Below are 21,621 nucleotides of genomic sequence, written 5' to 3'. Positions count from 1 at the left end.
CACTGATCTTGGAAGGACATATAAATAATCAAATAAACTTAAGAATGTTTTCTCTTCCTTAGTGAAACCTTTAAGTGGAACAACTCAAAAAGTTCCAGTGGAACAGCCTCAGAGCAGTTAGTGGCAGGGCATGAGGCGCCCACTACCCGCCCAATCACAGCAGGGTTAGAACTAACATTGCATGCAGTCCGCCCGCGTGATTGGCTGAACATCTGTAAGTGCTTAATGGCTAGACAAATAGCAGCCCAGAGGGAGGGGGTCAGATGGAGACATCAATAATGCAGATGGGGGACATTATTTTTTTCTCTGCAAGGGAGAACTGATGACTCGCAGGACAGCTGCAAGCCCCAAGGAGAATATTGAGGAGGTTATAGAACACGATCCTGGGATGTCCTCGTCTAAAAAAATGCAGGGTGAACGAGGTGGAGGAGCTGCACTCAAGGAGAATGTTTGTCAGGTACAAGATGTTTGCCCATTCATGTCTTCATTGAATGCTTATCTTTTAATAGAAGCTCTGTTTACTTTATTTAAAAAAATTTTTTTGGTACCGAGGATCAAGCTCAGGACCTTGCGCTTGCGAGGCAGGTGGCAAAATCAGTGAGCTAAATCCCCGGCCAGCCCTGTTTATTATTGACATCAGAGTGATTAGAAAAAAATTACTTTTGGGTAATTCCAATGGAGTCACTTTAAGATTTTAACTCTTTTCTTTTGCAAAAAAGAGAAAGAGAAATAATTTAGTGTTGATGAATAATTTGCCCTTTGTAGCCCATGCATGTATACCCTGCAGCAGTTCTGAGTTGAGAGATGTGCATATGTTTTTATTTAGTGAGACCTAATTTTCTTGGCCTGTACCTGTCTCAATGGGAGAATTGTGAGGTTTCTAAAGATATAAGGGTTATATTAGCTTTGAGTTTTTGTTGTTGTTGATGGTGGTTTGTTTGTATGCCTTTTGCCTTGAAGTGGTGACTTTAAAAGACTTATCACCTACATTTTTCCATTTAATAAATTTTTTTTTTTGGTACTGGGATTCAACCTCAGGTGGCGGCACCACTGAGCTAAATCCTCGGCCTGTGTTTTATTCTAAGCACTTTATAAATAATTCATCAGTTCAGTCATCATAATAGTCTCCTAAAGTAGAGATCTGTTTTATTTCCATTTTAAAATGGAAGAATTTGAAATACAGAAAGGTTAAGTAGCTTGCATATAATAGACAGAAGCCTGGGTTCATATATAGGTGGAGTGGATTTAAAGTCTTAAACATTGTGCTGTATTTCCATTTTGTAAAGAATATGATTCTACTGTACTAAGAGCCTTTATTTAACTATGGGAGTTGTCAATTAAGTGGGTACTTTGTGTTGTTTTATGGTCTTAATTTAGCTATGTAAATTATTAAAATTCACATAGTAATTTGATATTAATTTTTAAAAATTAAAACCTAGGCCCAGTATGTTATTGTGATCCAGTATGTTATTGTGATCCAGGGCCAGTATGTTGTTATGATTTTACTCCAGTTTCTTTGCCTATTCATTTTCTCTATTACATGCAGAATGTCTGATAATTGGACCAGTGCCTAAACAATGTCAGTCCTCAAAAAGTTATGCCAGTTATTGAGCAAGATAAGTCAGTATAAAGCCCCTTTATTATTGTTGTTGTTGTTGTTGTTGTTTTCATTTTATTTTTATTTTTATTTTATTTGGCACTGGGTATCAAAACTCGACCTTGTGCTTGTGAGGCAGGTGCAGCACCACTGAGCTAAATTCCTGGCCCTATTGCTATTATTTTTAAATTAAAGGTAGAGTGATCCTGGTCCTGGCTTGTCTGGTTGAGTGTGTGTATATGCTTTCCTGGTATAATCTATTAGTAGAACCCCTTCACTCTAAACTGTCCCTGTTTAAAGATAAATGACATGGTGATCCCAACTAAAGTGTTAAGTCTGTAACATTTAGTTCATCTGCAGTCTTTCTTCAATTGGTACACTAATATTTTTCTATTAAAGCCAAAAAGGTAAATTTAGTTACTATATATGAAAACTGATGTCATTGGCACTCTTAACATACAAAGCAGAATATATAACATGATGCTTTTCAATTTTTATATATCAGTACTAGGTAATGAGAGAGTCAAACATTTGAGAATACCTTGGACTACCAGGTTGAAGCCCTGAGATCCGTCTCAATTCAGGGCTGCCTTTCTTCCTGAAATTTTTCTACTCATTTGTTTAAACATTGATGTCTTTAAGTGATTAAGACCTATTCTGTTTCTTTGATTTCTTAATTATAGTGGAACTTGCACACTCTCTTTTCCTTTTCTTGTCTTATGCAGTAAGTATAATCAGCCTTCTTACTCAGGTATTCATAGATTCTGCATCTATAGATTCAATGAATTGTAGATGAAAAATATTCAGATTTTTAAAAAGTTACATGTTTTCAACATGTGCTAAATAGTTTGACCTATGATGATTGGGTCTGTATTGAACATGAACAGACTTTTTCTTGTCATTATTCCCTAAACAATATAACAACAAATTATTTATATTGTGTGAGATACAATAAGTAACCTAGAGATGATTTAAAGTTTATAAGAGGGCCGGGGATTTAGCTCAGTGGTTCCGCCGCCTGCCTAGCAAGCACAAGGTCCCGAGTTTGATCCCCGGTACCAAAAAAAAAAAAAACATTGTTAAAGTTTATAAGAGGATGTGCATAGGTTAGTTGCAAATGCTATGCCATTTTATGCAAAGGTCATGAGCATCCACAGACTTTGGTATCCATGAAAGGTCCTGGTTGATATGTAAGGCACCTTTTTTCAGTTTTAGCATTTTTGTGGTATAGAGATACAAATCAGGATTTTGGAGTAATAAAAAATAACTAATGTTGGGAATTGACAGAATTTCCATAAACCTTACAATATATTTATACATATTTTAGACCCTTGTTTTCTAATACCTTGTCTCGAATGATAACTTATGTTAGGTGCGATCACTTTACAAATTGATTTCTTTGAGGTGGTTCTGGGCTATCTATGGTCCTCAGGCACTCAGTATTTCTTTTGGAACTGTGATAACTCAAGTTCTGCTGGTCAGTATTGCTTGCTTGAACCATTACAATGTAGCCTTTTGGTTTGTATCAATGCTCTTGCTTTTTTATTCTTGAATTTGTTTTTCCATGTAGCAGCCAGAAGGATCTAGACAGATGAAAACTTTATTTCAGCTTTCCTTGGTAAAGCTCTCCTGTACTGTACCTTTGCAGTTAGAATAAAATCTAAAACTACAGGCCCCATTACCTCTTGTTTTCTACCGTTTATAACTTTTATTTACTTTAGTGACAGTCACTTTCCTTGTTCTCAAATATGCCATGGACCTTTGTACTTTCTGCCTTCCTGGTTCATCATTCATTTTATCACATGCCTGTCTTGTTCTTCATAGCCCAATCTGAAACAGTATCCCCAATCACCGTAGTCAAAGTACCTTTTTGAATTCTGTACCTAATATAATCATTATTTGATACCTTTCCTGTTTGTTTGCTTGTACCTTCTGTCCCTAGACTATAAGCACTGTAACAGCCAGGGATCTTGTGGTGCCTGGCACATAAGAAGTAATTTTTAAATATTTCAATGAATAATAAGATTTTATGGGTTTTATAAAGCCTTAACCTTTACCCTCATGAGGGCTTTCCATATGGGATTTTCTGAAATCTTTTTTTTTTTCCATAGACAAATCTGTTTTCTTTCTTTTAACAGAACTGTGAGAAAGTAGGTGAGCTGCTGTTATGCGAGGCTCAGTGCTGTGGGGCTTTCCACCTGGAGTGCCTTGGGTTAACTGAGATGCCAAGAGGAAAATTTATCTGCAATGAATGTCGCACAGGTAAAATAGATACTGAAGGGTCTTCTTCCAAAGAAATTTTGAGTTTCAATTGCTGCAGGGAAAAAAGTGTATGGGAGACATTATTCTGTGGCCATGCTGGACTTCTTACCCTCAGAAAAACACATTAGGTGAATAATAAACAGGTTTATATATAGCACAAAGACCATTATTTTGGATATACCACGTTAAAGTACAGTGTGAGAAGCAAGAGGATTACATGTTTGAGTCCACCCTGCGATATGTATAGCTAGACTGTCTTTTTTTTTTTTTTTTTTTTTTCCTTTCCCTCTCTGTACCGGAGATCGAACTCAGGACCGTATACTTGCTAGGCAGGCATGGTGCCACTGAGCTACATCCTCGCACCTAGACTTTGTCTAAAGAGAAAAAAAGTACAGTATGAGGAAAGATGAGCTAATGTATGTTACAAGGTGTGGGGAGAGCAAAGGCACAAGGTCTAGTATTGAAAGTGTATGAAATAATTGATGAGTAGGGAGTGTATGCCAGTGTATATAGAAGGGTAAGATAATTTAGTTCCCAAGCATAAGTAGTAAAAAGGAGGGCTTCTGGGTTACTAGTAATGTTTTTATTTCTTAATCTCGGTGTTGATTATATGAGTATGTTAACTTCATGAACTATACATTCAAGATGGGTAGAGCCGGGGATTTAGCTCGGTGGTTCTGCCACTTGCCTCGCAGGCGCAAGGACCCAAGTTCAATCCCCGGTACCAAAAAAAAGATTGGTGTACTTTTCCTTTCTGCATTGTTTGGCAAAGGTATCTTACAAAGATTGGGCCAGAAAGTGGAAATGGTTATTTGAGGTCAACCTGTAAAGCACTTTATAAACTGTGCTAAAGAAAGTGTTCTTTATTCAGCATGATGTGCAGATATTATAGCATTTAAGCAGTGAAGAAATCAAGGCTGAAAGTATAGGTCTTATGCACATAAGTTATTGAAACCCTAAATATCGATGATGCCCAATGAAAAAGCATCTGTAGAGTGAAGAGAGTCAATAATACTTATCTGGGGATATTCACTTAGAAGGAGCTATTGGAGTGTGAGTTAGTATATAAGAAGTATCATGTGAGTTAGGTGTCATCAGCAGGGCCAGATAGGACACACACCAGGAAGGTTATGGAGTGAAAAGAAGCTTTTGTATTTAGCAATGAGCAAATGCTTAGCTTTTTGCCAGAGTCTCTATACTAAGCCAGGTTTAAAGGGTAAAAGGACAGCAACTTATATTGTTTCTTGAAAAAATTTTTTTTTCCACACGTTAAAATAGTTTATTTCATTCCAATCTGTAATATTCTTAAATAATATCAGCTTCTTCAAGAATTTTGACTTCACACCTGGGGATTTAGCTCAGTGGCACTGCGCCTGCCTCAGAAGCACAAGGTCCTGAGTTCAATCCCCAGTACCAAAAAAAAGAATTTTGATTTCAGTGGAAAGGAAGGCAGTAGCTGAAGAGAAGACATAGGGCTATCTTTTTGTGGGAAGATTGTTTTATTGTTGTTTTGGTACCAGATATTGAACTCAGGACCTTGTGCTTGCCAGGCAGGCACTGTGCCACTGAGCTACATTCCCTGCCCTATTTTTTGTTTTTGTTTTTGGTACCAGGGATCAAACTCGGGACCTTGTGCTTGCGATGAGGCAGGCGCCAGAACCACTGAGCTAAATCTCCGGCCCTATTTTTTGTTTTTTTGAGACAGGGTCTCTGTAGTCCAGTCTGGCCTTGAACTCACTATGTATCCCAGGCTTGCCTCAAACTCAAGGCAATCCTTCTGCCTCAGCCTTCCAGGTGCTGGAGTTATAGGCATGTGCTACCATACCCGGCTGTAGGACCATCTTGAGTGTTTGTCGGGTGGGGGTAAAAAGCTACATAGGGTAGACATAGTTGGGCATGGTGGTAGTGTATACCTATAATCTCAGCATGCCCAGAATCTGAGGCAGGGGGATTGCAAGATCAAGCCCAACCCAGGCAACTTAGAGATTTATAGGCCCCATGTCTCAAACTAAAAAGAGAAGAACTGTGAATGTAGATCAGTGTGAGTTTAGTCCTCAGTACATTAAAAGTAGATGAGGGAAGGGCCTGGGATTTAGCTCAGTGGTGCCACTGCCTGCCTTGCAAGCACAAGATCCCGAGTTCGATCTCTGGTCCCAAAAAAAAAAAAAAAAAAGTAGATGAGAGTGAGGAGAGAGAGAAAAACTAGTGTAGAGAAATTAATTTCTGCACCATGGGAGCAAATAATGGTGGAGCACAGTCAGAGAGACAGGAGAGGATAATCCTGAAGAGATTAAAGAATACCAAGATGGGAATGTGTCATGGAATTGTAAAGCTCAAGAGGAGGCTGAAGTTTTTTCTTCACTTCGTGAGAGTGATGGGAAAGGTAGTTGTTTCTGGTCCTGTCCTGTGTGTCTGCCCTCTATCATCCCGTTCTTCTTCCCCCTCTCCCTCCGGTACTGGGGATCAAACTTGGGACCTTGCGTTTGTGAGGCAGTCAAGATGCCACTGAGCTACACGCCCTGCCCCAGACACTTGTTTCTAACTTGAAGGTAGAATGTAGTTTCAGAGTAGCCCCAATGGAAAACACATAATCTTATGTCTGTGTATAGGGAGCTGTGTCAGACTGAAGTGCCACTCAGGGTAGTCATTTTATTTTCTTGCAGCCACTTTCAGCTGTGAGGGAGCAAAAAGTGGAAGACAAGATATTTATGGGGTTATTTTACTTTCTGCATCACTGGGCTTTTTGTTTTGATCATCATTAGAAATAGTTCTATCTATAGGGCCCGGGATTTAGCTCAGTGGTTTCACCACCTGCTGCAGAAGTGCAAGGACCCGAGTTCAATCCCCGGCACAAAGAAAAGAGAAATAGTGCTATCTAGCTCTATAAATGAAATTTAGAAAACGTGTATTAGATACGTGGATGTTTCCATTATTCTAATCTTAGAAACTTCTTTTTGTCTTTTGTGTTAATAATTCATATATGTTTGTCTTACTGTATCATAATGAAATATTCTCAAAACAGGTTCATCTATTTAGTTTTATTTTATTTATTTTTATTTTATCGGTACATTTTAGATATACATAATGATAACATTCATCATAGGGAATTTGTACCTATATATCTTGCTTCTACTTACTTAGTTTTTGAATTTCATATAAATGAAATGAAACAGTACATTGTCATTTGTATCTGACTCAGCATTATAATGCCTTTATCCATGTTGATGGGTTTATCAGTAGTTCATTCTCTTTCTTAAAAATACCTTTGTTGAGCCAGGCTTTGTGACACACAGCTGTAAACCCAGCTACTCTGGATGCTGAGCAGGAGGACTGCAAGTTTGAGGCCGGTATGGGCAACTTATCAAGGCTCCCCTCTCAAAATAAAAGATTAAATAAAAGAATTAGGGATGTAGTAGCTCTGTGGTAGAGTGTCTGGCTAGAATGTATGAAACCCTGGGTTCAATCCCTAATTAAGGTTTTATTGCAGTATAATTGATATATGATAAATTCATGTATTTAAAGCACATGGTTTGATAAGTTGGGATGTATGTATATACATGTGCCTGGGAAACCCTAACTCAATGTAATTATTTTGAGACTCAAATGTTGTTGCTTATATTAATAGTTTACTCCTTTTTGTTGCTCTGTAGTATTTTGTAGTATGTGTTTGTCAATAGATCATTGATCTGATCATCTATGTTTGGACGCTTGGCTTGTTTCCAGTTTTGGCTTTTTTTTTTTTTTTTTGTACCAGAGATCGAACTCAGGACCTTTTGCTTTCGAGACAGGCAGTGGCACCACTGAGCTAAATCCCTGGTTCCAGTTTTGGCTTTTATAAACAAAGCTGCCATGAATATTTAAGTCTCTGTATAGATTTCTTTCTTTTTTTTTTTTTTTTGATACCAGGGATCAAACTCGGAACCTTGTGCTTGTGAGACAAGCAGTGAAAGCACTGAGCTAAATCCCCGGCCCTCTGTATAGATTTTTATAGACTATTTTCCTATCATTTGGATAAATATCTGAAGAATGGAATGGCTGAATGATATATGTTAGTGATAGTTTAACATACTAACAAAGTGCCAAATTAAAGGGTTGCAGTATTTTATATTCTCAGGAGAATGTTGGTACAATTCTTTCACACTTTCTAGTCTGTTTAGACCAGGTATGGCTATCAGTTTAGGCTGGTGATGTTTCATTATGGTTTTGATTTGCATTTCCCTGCTGATTTGTGATGTTGGACAGTTTTCATATACTGGCTGACCAGTTGTATGTCATCTTTTGAGAAATTTCTTTTTGTATCTGTTTTCCATTTAAAAAATATTTTTGGATTTTTGCTATTGTCTGAGTTCCTTACATACCCTGTATATTAGCCTTTTGTTATACATATGGTTTGCAAATATTTCCTTTCACTTATTTAGTTGTCTTTCTTTTGTTAATTATTTGCTGAGCAGAAGCTTTTTAGTTTGATGTAATCTCATTTGTTTTTGCATTTGTCCCTGTGCGTTTGGAATTACACCCAAAATGTCCTTGCTCAATCTGATGTCATGTAGTTTCTCCTGCTTTCTTCTACAGTTTAATAGTTTTATGTTTTATATTTGTCTTTAATCCATTTTGAGTTGATATTTTTGTATATGATAGAGATAAGCGTCCATTTTTATGCATATGGATATCCGTTTTTCCCAGCACCATTTGTCAGAGCAGCTGTGCTTTTCCCAATATGTCTTCTTTGTATCTTTAATGATCATTTGGCTATAAATGTGTGAGTTTATTTCTGGGTTTTCTATTCTGTTTGTTTTTATTCCAGTACCATGCTGTTTTGAATACTATAGCTTTATTATACATTTTGAAGTTTCTAGTGAGTGTGATGTCTCTAGCTTTGTTCTTTTTGTTCAAGATTGCTGTGGTTAATAGGGATCTTTTGTGGTTCTATACAAATTTTAGAATCTGTTTTCGACTTTTTCTGAGACAGGGTCTCGCTCTGTAGTTCAGGCTTGCCTTGGCCTCACTGTGCAGCCCAGGTTGGCTTTGAACTCATGGTGATCCCTCTTCCTCAACCTCCAGGGTCTCACTGTGTAGCCCAGGCTGGCCTCAAATTCATAGCAGTCCTGCCTCAGATTCTCAAAATGCTGGGATTATAGGCATGTACCACCATGCCTGGCTTTTTTTCTATAGCTGTAAATAATGTCATTGCTATTTTAATGGAGATTATACTGAAATCTATAGATTGCTTGGGAAATATGAACATTTTAGCAATATTCTTTCAGTCTGTGAACAAAGGATGTGTTCCCAGTTATTTGTGGTCTCTGCAGTCTCTTCCATCAGTGTTTTGTAGTTTTCCATGTAGGGATGTTTCATTTTCTTAGTTAAATTTATTACTAGTATTTGACTCTGGCTGTTTTTTTGAATAGTTCACTGTTGACATATAAAAAATGCTAATAATTTTTCCTCAAGTACTGGGGTTTGAACCCAGGACCTTTGCACTGCCTCTAATCACAGCTACTTGGGAGACTAAAGTAAGAGTATTGTAAGTTTGAGATCAGCCTGAGAAAACTAACAAAATCCTGTCTCAAAATTTAGAAAGGGTGGTTGGGATGTAGCTCAGCATTCCTGGGGTTGATCTCCAGCACTGCAAAAAAAAAAAAAAAAGAAAGAAGAAAAAAATAGCTGCCAGTTCTTTAGAGTCAGGCAATGATTTCTTTCTTTACAAATATATCATTTACAAATATTCCTAAAATTATTAGCTGATTATCTTAGTGTAGATGAGATGGGTGATTTGAATGAGCTCCTGTTTACAGCCTGTGCCAGTGATGGAGGGTATACTTTCAAATCTGCTTTCCTCTCAAGCCTATGCTCTTTCACATTGCATCTAAGTGTAGTCCATCAATTACACATCAAGAGTAGTGTCCCCTCCCTCATGTTTAAGCATCCTCCCCTACACCTTCTACTGCCTTCCCTACTTCTGTCTCCCTTTGTCCCCCTGGCTTTGATATTTTTGAGGCAGGATCTCACTATTTAGTTCAAGTTAGCCTCTACTACACAATCCTTCTTCCTTAACCTCCCAAGTGCTGGGAATATAGGCATGCACTACCACACCCAGCTTCTCCTCATATATACCAAGAGAATTTCTAACTGATGGAACTTATAAAACAGGTAAAGGGATGTAGTAACTTCTATGTGTGATCTATCTAGCAAATTTTCAGATTTTTTTCATTTATCTCAAAGATGTTTTTTGCAGTGTTGTCTCGTGGGTTTTCTTGTTTGTCTGTTCTTTTGTGTTTGCTGTACTGGAGATTGAACTTGGACCTTCACACTGAGCTAAATCCCCAGCTGGTTTTAATGTTTTCTGTTGAGACAGATTTTTATTAAGTTGCCCAGGCTGGTCTCAAACTTAGGGTCCTCCTGCCTCAGCCTCCCAGAATGCTGAGGAGTGCACCATCACTCCCAGTGTTTACAGTGTTTTTAACCAAGATACAAATTTTGTTTTCTTATTTGGAGACAAGGTGTTCCTAAGCAGTTCAGGCTGGCCTTAAATTCACCGTGTAGCCAAGGTTGGCCTTGAACTCATGGGTGAGATTACAGGTCACTGTGCCTATCTCCAAATTGTATTTTTAATAAAGGCCCCTGCCTTATATTGTTTTGTATGTCTTTAAAGTTTTCACTTAACAGTAATGTCTCTCATTCTATTTTTTATGGCATTTATTCATTGAAGCAATGGTTGTTAGATTTGGTTGGTTACATCCTTGGTTCCCTTTAACTTATTTCTCAGTCTTCCATATTTCCTATAAACTTGTTCTGTAATAGAATTTAGAGGCTGGATTAGATTCACATTCAGTTTTTTCTTTTGATAAGAATGCTTTGCAGCTGGGAATTTAGCTCATTGGCACCGTGCTTGCCTCGAAAGCGCAAGATCCTAAGTTCGATCCCCAGTTCCAAAAAAAAGTATGCTTTGCAGACAATGTATGTCTTGTTGTATCATGTCAGTAAGTGTATGTTATCAGTATGTCCCCTTATAGTGATACAGAGATTGTTCACTGGGCTGGATGTGATGTTGCATGCCTCTAATCTCAGCTATTTCGGAGGCTGTGGCAGGAAGATTGTGAGTTCATACCCAGCTTGGGCAAGTTAGCCAGATCTTGTCTCAAAGTAAAAAGAGACAGGGTGAGAATGTCCCTCAGTGCTCCCTGGCCTCAGTCCCCAGTAGCACACGCACACACCCACACACCCACATAGAGGTTGTCCATTGGATTCAAATGTTGTCAGCCTGATGAATTTGTTATAAAGTTCCTCAGTATCTTTTCATATAGTAGTTTAAGCACTTGGGTAGATTCCTGAATTAGTGTTAATTTATTGCTGTCTACTTCCCACTCCTCTCCAGGAATCCATACCTGTTTTGTATGTAAGCAGAGTGGGGAAGATGTTAAAAGGTGCCTTCTACCCTTGTGTGGAAAGTTTTACCATGAAGAATGTGTCCAGAAGTACCCACCAACTGTCATGCAGAACAAGGGCTTCCGGTGCTCCCTCCACATCTGTATAACCTGCCATGCTGCTAATCCAGCCAGTGTTTCAGCATCTAAAGGTATGAGGTTTTCATGTGGACCAGTCTAAGTCTAAATATAGTATCTCATTCTCATCGGCAGCAGATATTTTCAAATGCAATCTGGAACATGTGTGCCATCTAGTTTGTTAGTTACATAGAGTGACAGCATAGGGAGAATAAAGTAGAGTAATGGATTAGTTCCATAGTCACCACTTTGTGTTCCATGGATCCTTGCCATTATATGGTAGTTTTAAATATTTGGATTTTATGTGAGATTTGTTTTCACAAAGTGTTATGTTGCATTCTTTGTAGTTGAACAATCCCCCTTGTATTGTTATTAGTCTATTGATTGCATTTAGCAGCTTGATAATGGTTTTTACCTCTTGAATTGTATTAGGGAACACGGAAGAAGTGGAGAGGTTCATTTGTCTGAAAGATAAAGATTCAGAAAGAATTCAGTTTTGTTGTACACATCTATTAGCCTAGCTCTTAGGAGACCAAGACAGGAGGATCACAAGTTGAGGCCATCCTAGGCAACTTGACAAGACCCATCTCACAAAAGGCTGGGGATCAGAGCTCCCTGGATTCAATACCTAGAACAGGGAATGGGAGATAGGGGTTTGGGGGATATCACTGAGTACCACGCAAATGTTAGTATCACATCCCTGCACCTGTATCATTTATTTTGAGGCTGATTCCAGGTTTCCTAGGAGTCAAGCAATAGTTTGAATAGTCCTTTCCTTGGTGAGGTTGGCTCATTTACAATTATGGGATCTGAATCCTTTTAGGCTTAGACATAACTCCCATGTTAGTTTTTATGGTAGATTACATGTTTAAGATCCATTGCTTTAAAAACCCTTGTATTGGCACACACATGTAATCCAAGCACTTGGGAGGCTGAGCTAGGAAGATTAAGAGTTTGAGGTCAGCTTTGACTACTTAATGAGACCGATTCTCCCAACCGAAAAATAAGTAAAACTCCATTGATTTCTATTTCTTACATTTTCTAAATGCTACCAATTGACTTGAAAGATTCTTATGTTTAATTTTTTTTTTCTCTTTCCTGGTTTTCTTGCTTCTCATATATTTAGGTCGTCTGATGCGCTGTGTCCGTTGTCCTGTGGCATACCATGCAAATGACTTTTGTCTAGCTGCAGGGTCAAAGATCCTTGCATCTAATAGTATCATCTGTCCTAATCACTTTACCCCTAGGCGGGGCTGCCGAAATCACGAGCATGTCAATGTCAGCTGGTGTTTTGTGTGCTCAGAAGGTAAGACACGACTTCTTTCTGTATGAGTGGTGTAAAAAGGGATCAATATTTGGTTTTAATATTGTCCATTTCCTCCTCCATTCCCACCAGACAGCTTCCTGCTGACCTACTGTCTGTCTGCCAGAGTCATCCTGTTGATTTCTTACCTCATATTCTAACTTATGTCCTTCCCTGCAAAATTGAATGGCTCACCACCATTTTCCCTTCATCATGGTTGACCTTTATTCACCAGTTTTTCTTCTGTCCCTAATTTTTTCATGTAAATTTCCTATTTGAAAGCCTGAATCAAATTCCATTTTGTACATGAAACATTTCTAGTATTTCATGAGTACAGCTCAGTGAAAGCATCAGATAAACTATACTGTACTATCAACCAAATTGTTCCTGCGGGTAACTCAGCACAGAAATGCTGTAGAAGTAGCCTGCCATTGTCTCAGTTGAATATATGTGACTCTGTCACTTTTAATATCCTGTGCTAAGAGATTCGTGCACAAAAGTGCTTCAGTGTGCGTTTCAGAACGTGTACTTGTGTTTAAGATGTATTTAGCAGCAGACTTTTTTTCTCAAATGAGTTCTAATTCTGAATATGAGCTCCAGTATACAATACAGATAGAGTGGCACCTTCTCTATTTTAAGAATATGATCCTGATTATTTGAGGAGACAAAAAAGTAGCATGGGAATGAAAGTTTGACAAATAAATTTTTAGCAAGATTTATTTTTTTTGGTACTGGGTATTGAACTCAGGACCTTGTGTTTACTGGGCAGGCATGGTACTGCTGAACTAAATCTCTGGCCTTAGTAACATTTTCAGAGGTAAAACAGGCACAGTGAGAATTAAGATGAGCTTGGCATATACCTTTTTTTGGTACCGGGGATCGAACTCAGGTCCTTGTGCTTGCGCAGTGGGGGGCGAAATCACTGAGCTAAATCCCCAGCCCTGGTATATACCTTTTTAAGATTTTACCCTTCAGGGTAAAAGTTAAAAATGGCAAATGTTGTATTCCGTAAATAATTTTTTTTTTTTTTTTGGTACTGGGGATCGAACTAGGGACCTTGTGCTTGCGAGGCAGGTGGTGGAGCCACTGAACTGAACCCTGGCCAGTAAATATGAATCTTGCTGGGCTGGGGATGTAGCTCAGAGGTAGAGCCTTGCCTAGTATGCCTGTAGCCCTGTTCAATTCTCTGAATGTTGTATGTAGGAGTTGGAGTGATATTGCCCTTACCTGCAATACCATATCTTTATTATCTTCAAGGATAAACTTTTCAGAATCATAAGTGGGTTAGAAGCCACTTTTGAGCACAGTTTTTTTAGAAATGAAAATTGTAACTGTTATCTGTTTATAAAAACTAATATGATGTCTAAGAACTTGGATGGAAAGGGGAGACTTAAACTGAAATTTAGTCAACAAACCACAGAACAGCAGTAGCCATGATTTATTTTCACCAATGAAAGTCACAGATGTTATAGTTGTTGAAGGTAATCTTCAAATATCAGTTATAGTCAGAGTTTATGGATTTATAAGTAGCATTCTGAAAAGGGGCCAGAGATGCCAAGTACTCTGCTTTGCTTGGAGTATTAGATACGTGGAAAAATGTCTCTCACCATGTGACATACATTTTTTTTTTTTTTTTTATGAGACAGACTCTCACTTTGTAGTGCAGGCTTGCCTTGAGCTATGTAGCCCCAGGCTGGCCTCAAACTCAAGGTGGTCCTCCTGCCTCAGCCTCCGAAGCGCTAGGGTTGCAGGCGTACGACACCATGCCGGGCTCTTTTTTATCTTTGGCAACACAGCAAAATGTGTGACTGCAAAGTTCTGAAAAGTTAGTAACTTAAAAATAGAAGGAACTAACAATATGGAATATTACTATTGTGCCAGACAATACTAGTTGATTGGCTATTTGTTTCTCAGTTATGGTTATTGTTCATTAATGGAAATACCATTGAGGCATTTATAGCTAAGCAAGGAAAGTGAATTTCCCATGGTCATGTAGTTGAAGAGCTATAATTCTGGCCTCAGTCTGACGTCAGTAAAACTTGTGTTCTTTATAGTATGGTCATTGCATGTCATAGGTATTCCCTTTATTATATTTATATTTTAATGTTCATGTGTTTGTATATGTACACACACATAATTTTAATAGGCTTTTTGCTTCATTGCCTTTGTTTACTTTTCTTTCTTTTCTTTTTTCTTTTTTTGTACCTGGAATCCAACTCAGGACCTTGTGCTTGCTTGCGAGGCAGGCACAGCACCACTGAGCTAAATCCTTGGCCCTGCCTTTGTTTACTTTTGCCAGGAGGACTTCCTGTTTACTGTCTGTGAATTTAACAAATTTCGGAGTTAGGGAAATTCAACAGTACTAGGAAGAAAATAATTCTCATAGGAAAGCCTTTCTGGATGATTTACTAAACTACAGCACCCTTGGTTAGAGAGATTGATGTGTGGTTAGGAGCTGAGCAAAAGCTGTTTCACTTGGGTCCTTACTTAGAGTCTTTTTTGTGAATATCATGTTCTTTGATTCTTACAGGAGGTAGCCTCCTGTGCTGTGATTCTTGTCCTGCTGCTTTTCATCGAGAATGCCTGAACATTGATATCCCTGAAGGAAACTGGTATTGCAATGACTGTAAGGCAGGCAAAAAGCCACACTACAGGGAGATTGTATGGGTAAAAGTTGGACGATACAGGTGAGTAAACATGAAGACAATGGCACTTGGTTATCTTTTACCATCCTGTTTCTTGAAGTCTTTCAGATACATTGCTTAACTTTTTTCCTGCTCCTATGCTGAGGATTAAACCCAGAGTCTTCACACTTAGGTACATCCCCATCACCCTCCCACACTTTTATTTTATATATTTATTTTAAATTTTGAGACAGGTTTTCACTAGGTTAGTCTTTTTTTTTTTTTTTTTTAATTTATTTTTTCACCAGTCTGATCTTGAAGTTGTCATCTTCCTACTTCAGCCTCCCAGAGTGCTGGGATAACAGGTGTGTACCACCATGGTAAGCACATTACTTAACTTTAAAAATAAAATGATCTTCCTCATTGGACATAGCCCATTCCTACTCAATTAATTTTTCCTTGCAAGAAAGAAAAAGTGTGATTTGCAGTTAAACCAGTAATACAAGTACTAAGCCAAGCCTGGTGGTGCACACCTGTAATTCCAGCACTTGTCTGTACTACAAAGTGAAACTCTATCTCAGAACAAACAAACAAAAAATACTAATACAAGTACTATAATACCGTAGCAATAAGTAAATGTACTATAGCAGTAATACATGTATTATTAAAAACAAACCTATAATCTCACAAATAAGGAAAATACTTACTTGCAGATATATCAGTCAGTACACAGCAGTGCTTATAATTGTCCCTGTAATTGATAGTTTTGCATCTTCCTTTTGCTTTTAAAACAATATTAATTATCTTTATTGTGCTTGGAATGCACAGAAAAATGCAACATGAATGGTATTTTTTATTAAGTTTATTGGTACAATTTAGGTATACATTATCACATTCATCATTGGGTCTTTGTACCTTTACATGGTATATCTTGGTTCTTGTTTTTTCCCCATTCCCTTCCCTCCCTTCCACCACTTCACCCCACCCTATTTACAAAAAACTTTGTTTCTGTTTTTTCCTTCTTTTCTCATATTTTTTTCTTTCCTTTCCCCTTAACACAAATGATTTTAAAGTATTACCAAATGGCATAGTAGGCTGGTGATGTAGCTCAGTGGCACTCATTTGCCTGGCAAGCACAAGGTCCTTCCTAAGTTCGATCCCTGGCACCAAAGAAAAAAAAAAAAAAAAAGGAAGAACTAAAAGAGAGGAGTGTGAAGATACGTAACATAATACAAAGGAATAACGATTTAAGGAGATGGAAATGCTAATTACCTTGATTTGATCGTTCCACATTGCATACATGTATGAAATTAACACAGTTGGCCATAATTATATATATTTATTATATGTCAATAAAATATTTCTTGACAATGAAAAGAACAAAAGAAACATTTGTGAATATACCTGTTAGTGAATCAGAGGACACTGTTGTACATTTGAGGCTTTTTTGCCCTTGTCTGATTCCATTTTGTCTCCATTTGCAGACATGTATGCTATGCTGAATTTTGACTGTTTCATTCCTTTACCATCCTTTATAAGCTTAGCACATGTAAATGTTTTGTTTTTTATGTTATAAACCTTGGTATGAGGAATTGTTGACTTATTTATTTTCCTGTGGGTTTTTTTTTAATTTACATTTATGCCCAAGATTCACTGTAGTTAGTATAGTATTCCAATTCATGCATAGCTCACTGTTGTATATGTCCATTTTGTCAGTATTTGGATACATAGTGTAGCTTCTCAGAGAATTCTCTGGAGTAAAGTAGCGTGGTGGGAGTTTCCATCTTTATTTCATCTTCCTAAAGTGATTGTACTAATTTATGTGTTTCATTTTTGATGTCGTTTGTTAGTACTTCTAATAATTGTGTTTCATTGCCTCGTCTACCATAGCTACTATTATCAATCCCGTCGTATTGAACATTCATATTTTTCTAGAATTTTATCCTTATAATTTTTATATCTAATTATTTCCTTTGAATAGATTTCCTTGAATTAGAATAATGTAATCTAAAGGAGTGTATATGTAAGCATGAGCAGTTGCTTTCAAACTTGTAGCACATACTACTTATTTGTGCTCTTTGTGTAAAAAAAATGGAGGGCCGTGGATTTAGCTCAGTGGTTCCACTGCCTGCCTCACAAACACCAGGTCCCGAGTTCAATCCCCGTACCAAAAAAAAAATGAATGTAGGGTAGGTGTTAATGTGGTCAGACTTTTTTTTTTTTAATGGTACAGGGGATTGAACCTAGGGACTGTGCACTGAGCTACATCCCTTGCCCTTTTTAAATTTTTTTAAAATTTTTATTTATTTATTTATTTTGTTACTGAGGATCGAACTTGGGACCTTGTGCTTACGAGGCAGGCACCAGAACCACTGAGCTAAATCCCCAGCCCCACTTGCCCTTTTTTAAAATAGCAAAACATTTATTGGTACATTTTAGATGTACATAATGTTAACACTCATCATAGGGAATTTGCACCTATGTACAATACCTCCCATTTCTTTTTTTCCCATCCCTCCCTCCCATTAACCTTCCCTCCCCTCTGTATGTACAAAAGCTTTGTTTCCATTTTTTCCTTCTATTTTCACCTTTTTTTCTTGTCCCTTCCTTTCTCCCTCCCACCTCCCTTGTTCTCCTTCCCATTTGAACATTTTCTTCCTATTTCCCAATATCTATTATACATTTCAGACCTTATTTCCACTTTTGGTTTCTCATACCAGAGAAACAATGTGATATTTATTTATTGGTACTGGGGATCAAACTCAGGTCCTTGCGCTTGCACAGCAGGCGGCAAAACCACTGAGCTAAATCTCCAGCCCAACAATGTGATATTTAAACATGCGTGTCCAATTTATTTTACTTAGAGTATGGTCTGAACATGCATCCGTTTAGCTATAAATGTCTGAAAGTCATCCTTCTTTATGGCAGAGTAGTTCTCCATTGTATAAAAAAAAACATCATCTTTATCCATTCATTGGTTGATGGGCGTTTTGGTTGTTTCCAAGACATAGTTTTTACAAATTGCGTTGCTATAAATGTGGGTGTGCATATATTACTGTGCTATGATGCTTTTAATTCTTTCAGGAAGATACCAAGAAAGGGAATAGCTAGGTCGAATGGAACCTTTAGTTTTAGTTTTTTGAGGAATCTCCACACTGATTTCCACAATGGAGAAGGGTTCTTTTTTCCGCACAGCCCCTCCAGCATTTGTTGTTGGTTGATTTCTTGATAGCAGCCATTCTTTTTGGAGTGAGATGGAATCTCAGAGTTGTTTTAATTTGCATCTCTCAAATGACCAATGATGTTGAACATTTTTTTTATACATATATTTGCTGTTTCTACTTATTCATCTGAGAAATGTATTCATTTCAGATGCTCATTTTTGGATTAGGTCTTTAAATTTGGGAGGGGGGTCTGTTTTTTTAGTTTTTTACATATTTTAAATAGTAATCCCTTGAGGAACAGTGGGCAAAAACTTTTTTGTGGGTTGTCTTTTTACTCTGTTGGTGGTTTTCCCGGCCCTTTCTAAAATTTTTATTTTGACATGAGGTCTTGCTAAGTTAGCAAGGCTAGATTTACATATATGACCCTCTTCCCTCCGCTTCCCAGAGTGCAGGGATATAAGGCTGCACCACCATGCCTATCACGTTGCTATTCTTTATTCCTGTTAAAGAGGATATTTTCCCAGTGTGTTACTGCCTTCTAGACATTTCTTTTCTTGTTTTCACCTTTCCTAGATGGTGGCCCGCTGAGATCTGCCATCCTCGAGCTGTTCCTTCCAACATTGATAAAATGAGACATGATGTAGGCGAGTTCCCTGTCCTCTTCTTTGGGTCTAATGACTATCTATGGACTCATCAGGCTCGAGTCTTTCCTTACATGGAGGGGGATGTGAGCAGCAAGGATAAGATGGGCAAAGGAGTGGATGGGACATACAAAAAAGGTAAGTTTAATGTTATTTGTTTCTCAGGCCAACACAGACCTCTGTTACCTATCTGCTCTGGTTAAAATCATATTATGCTCCATTTAGCAGCTGTCTAACCTCTGGATTTTTTTTTTTTCCCCCCGGTGGTAAATATCAAGGATTTTGCAGGGACGTTAACCCATATAACAAGTTTTTCAACCTAGGCCTTTGCTTAACTGTAGTTTCCTTGAGGAAAGTTTTTGTTTTATTTTGTTTTCTCGTCTTTTTTCTATTTTCTCAGCATCACATCAAATAATGGATATCTAGAACTATTTTACAGAATAAGTACTTTGCTAGCCAAGGACTCAAATGTAGGAAAGCTGCATGCTCTCCATAGAGTTTTTGTTTGTTTATTTGTTAGTTTTTTGAGACAGGGTCTCGCTGTGTAATTCAGGCTGGCCTTGAACTCACTGTGTAACCCAGGTTGGCCTCAAACTAACAGTGATTCTCCTCCCTCAGTGTCCTGAGTGCTGGGATTACAGGTGTGCGCCACCATGTCCGGAGTTTTTTAAAAAATATGTTTTGGGAGAAGAAATAATATTCACCAAAGTTGTAAAAGCAAATAAAATTATAGGGAATTAAATTTTTATAAATTGGTCTGGCAGGGAAGTCAATAAAGACAGGTCTACGAGCATATTCCCTTATTATCAGCAAAGGTAGTTTTGGCCCTTCACCAGGTAGTTGAATGACCTTTGAGCCTTGGCTTTTTGTTTTTCTTTTAGATACTATGGGAAAAGGTTGCTCTGAGAGCTCAGCCGGATGCTAAAACCTGCAGAGCACATAGTTGGTATTCCAGTGATTTTCTTCCCCCAGCTCCCTTTGAAAGACAGTGCATCATCTCACCACGTGGCTCTGCTGTATAAAAACATCTTTGAAAAGTGGGGTGGGCAGGCAACCCACTTTTCAGACTCCCTTCTGTCTCCCTTAGGCAGAAGCTTTCTTTTTCCCAATAAAAATTTCCTACTCTTAAAAAAAAACAAAACAGAAAGACAGTGCATCTCTTGCTATTTAAATATATTTGCATGTTAAAGTTAAAGATTTTTGGGCCAGGGATTTAGCTCAGTGGTTTCGCCGCCTGCTATGTAAGCGCAAGGGTCTGAGTTCAATCCCCAGTACCAAAAAAAAAAGTTCAGATTTTTGTCTGCATGGTGAAATAGAAAGGGATTTTTAAGAAGTAAAACTTCCTGGTGAGGTGTATAAAATTTTAAGTAAGTGAAAGTTCCTCAGTAAGGAATGGGAATGATGTCCGTAGGGAACAGCTTTAACACAGATTGTATTTTTCCCCTGTTATTTCAGTGATTACAGTGGTTCTTGACTTAATTCCTTTGCCATGTGGTTTCTGTACAGAGACATGGACTATTCATACTATTAACGACATAGTAATACACAGTACTAATACATGGGCTGTCAGTACTAATACTATAAGAGCTTAGTTTTTTACTCTTATAATCTCACATATTCAGCAACCACATGACCACCATCTTGGCCACTACCAAGGCTGGAGGAAGGTAAGAGTTCAGGGACAGTCATGAATCTGAACCTGGTGAACTTGTGGGATTTTGCCATTTCTGTACCTAATTCAAGGACTGACACTTGCTAGGAAAGTGCTCTACCACTGAGCTACACACCCCAGCCCTTTTAGTTCTTTTATCCTTTTTTGTCCAGACATGGTCTTGATACATAGTTGAGGCTGACCTCAAACTGACTGTGTAGCCCAGGCTGGCCTTGAACTCATGGCAGTCTCTTGCCTCAGACTCCCAAGTGCTGGGATTACAGGCATGTACCACCATGCCCGGCAGAATTCTCTTATCTTGAAACACAATCTCATTCAGTTGGCCAGCCTGGTCTCGAACTTTTTTTTTTTTTTTGGTACCGAGGATCAAACTCAGGACCTTGCGCTTGCGAGGCAGGCACCGAAACCACTAAGCTAAATCCCCAGCCCTCGAACTTTCTTAATACTCCTGCCTCAGCTTCCTGAGTACCTGGGGTACAGAATGCACAACCATGCCCAGCATAGAAACATATTTTGAGGGACAGTCTGTTATCAGTACCAGCACTCAGAACACCATTTGTTGACTTTTATGGTAGACGTGTGCATGGTATACTGAACAAGACAAAACATAGATAGGTTGGAGATCCAAGTTTGGAAGTCATGGATGACTTTTATCCTAAGTGACACTTTGAAGAATGAGCCATAATTGTAATATTAGTTACCATTTATTTTTTGCCTGGTTTTATTCAGTGTTTGTTTTCTTCTTTATGTCTTTATGGCAGCCCTGTAATATGGATGCCATCTTGATCTTTCAGATGAGAAAATAGAGGCATATAAAAGTTAAACATTATTTGCCTAAATTCTGACTGCCTGTAAG

The 21,621-nt window shown here is 38.1% G+C and overlaps 1 protein-coding gene across 19 annotated transcripts in view; it reads left to right on the top strand.

Annotated features, from left to right (window-relative positions):
- Nsd1 (nuclear receptor binding SET domain protein 1) overlaps positions 1-21,621 on the top strand; it is a 138,027-nt gene that overhangs the window by 92,661 nt on the left and 23,745 nt on the right. For all 19 annotated transcript variants that reach the window (XM_087194781.1, XM_087194777.1, XM_087194775.1 and 16 more), the window contains 6 exons: positions 314-457; positions 3,736-3,859; positions 11,235-11,435; positions 12,488-12,667; positions 15,195-15,351; positions 19,026-19,231. In XM_087194781.1, the coding sequence (XP_087050907.1) occupies positions 314-457; positions 3,736-3,859; positions 11,235-11,435; positions 12,488-12,667; positions 15,195-15,351; positions 19,026-19,231 (1,012 nt within the window). The remainder of the gene's footprint in view (positions 1-313; positions 458-3,735; positions 3,860-11,234; positions 11,436-12,487; positions 12,668-15,194; positions 15,352-19,025; positions 19,232-21,621) is intronic.

The sequence above is a fragment of the Heterocephalus glaber genome, unplaced genomic scaffold, assembly GCF_053883595.1.
Source record: "Heterocephalus glaber isolate CG9 unplaced genomic scaffold, H.glaber_assembly_v1.0 deba00001606, whole genome shotgun sequence".
NCBI lineage: Eukaryota > Metazoa > Chordata > Mammalia > Rodentia > Bathyergidae > Heterocephalus > Heterocephalus glaber.
Note: the sequence above shows the minus strand (reverse complement) of the source record. Positions and strands in the feature narration are given on the sequence as shown.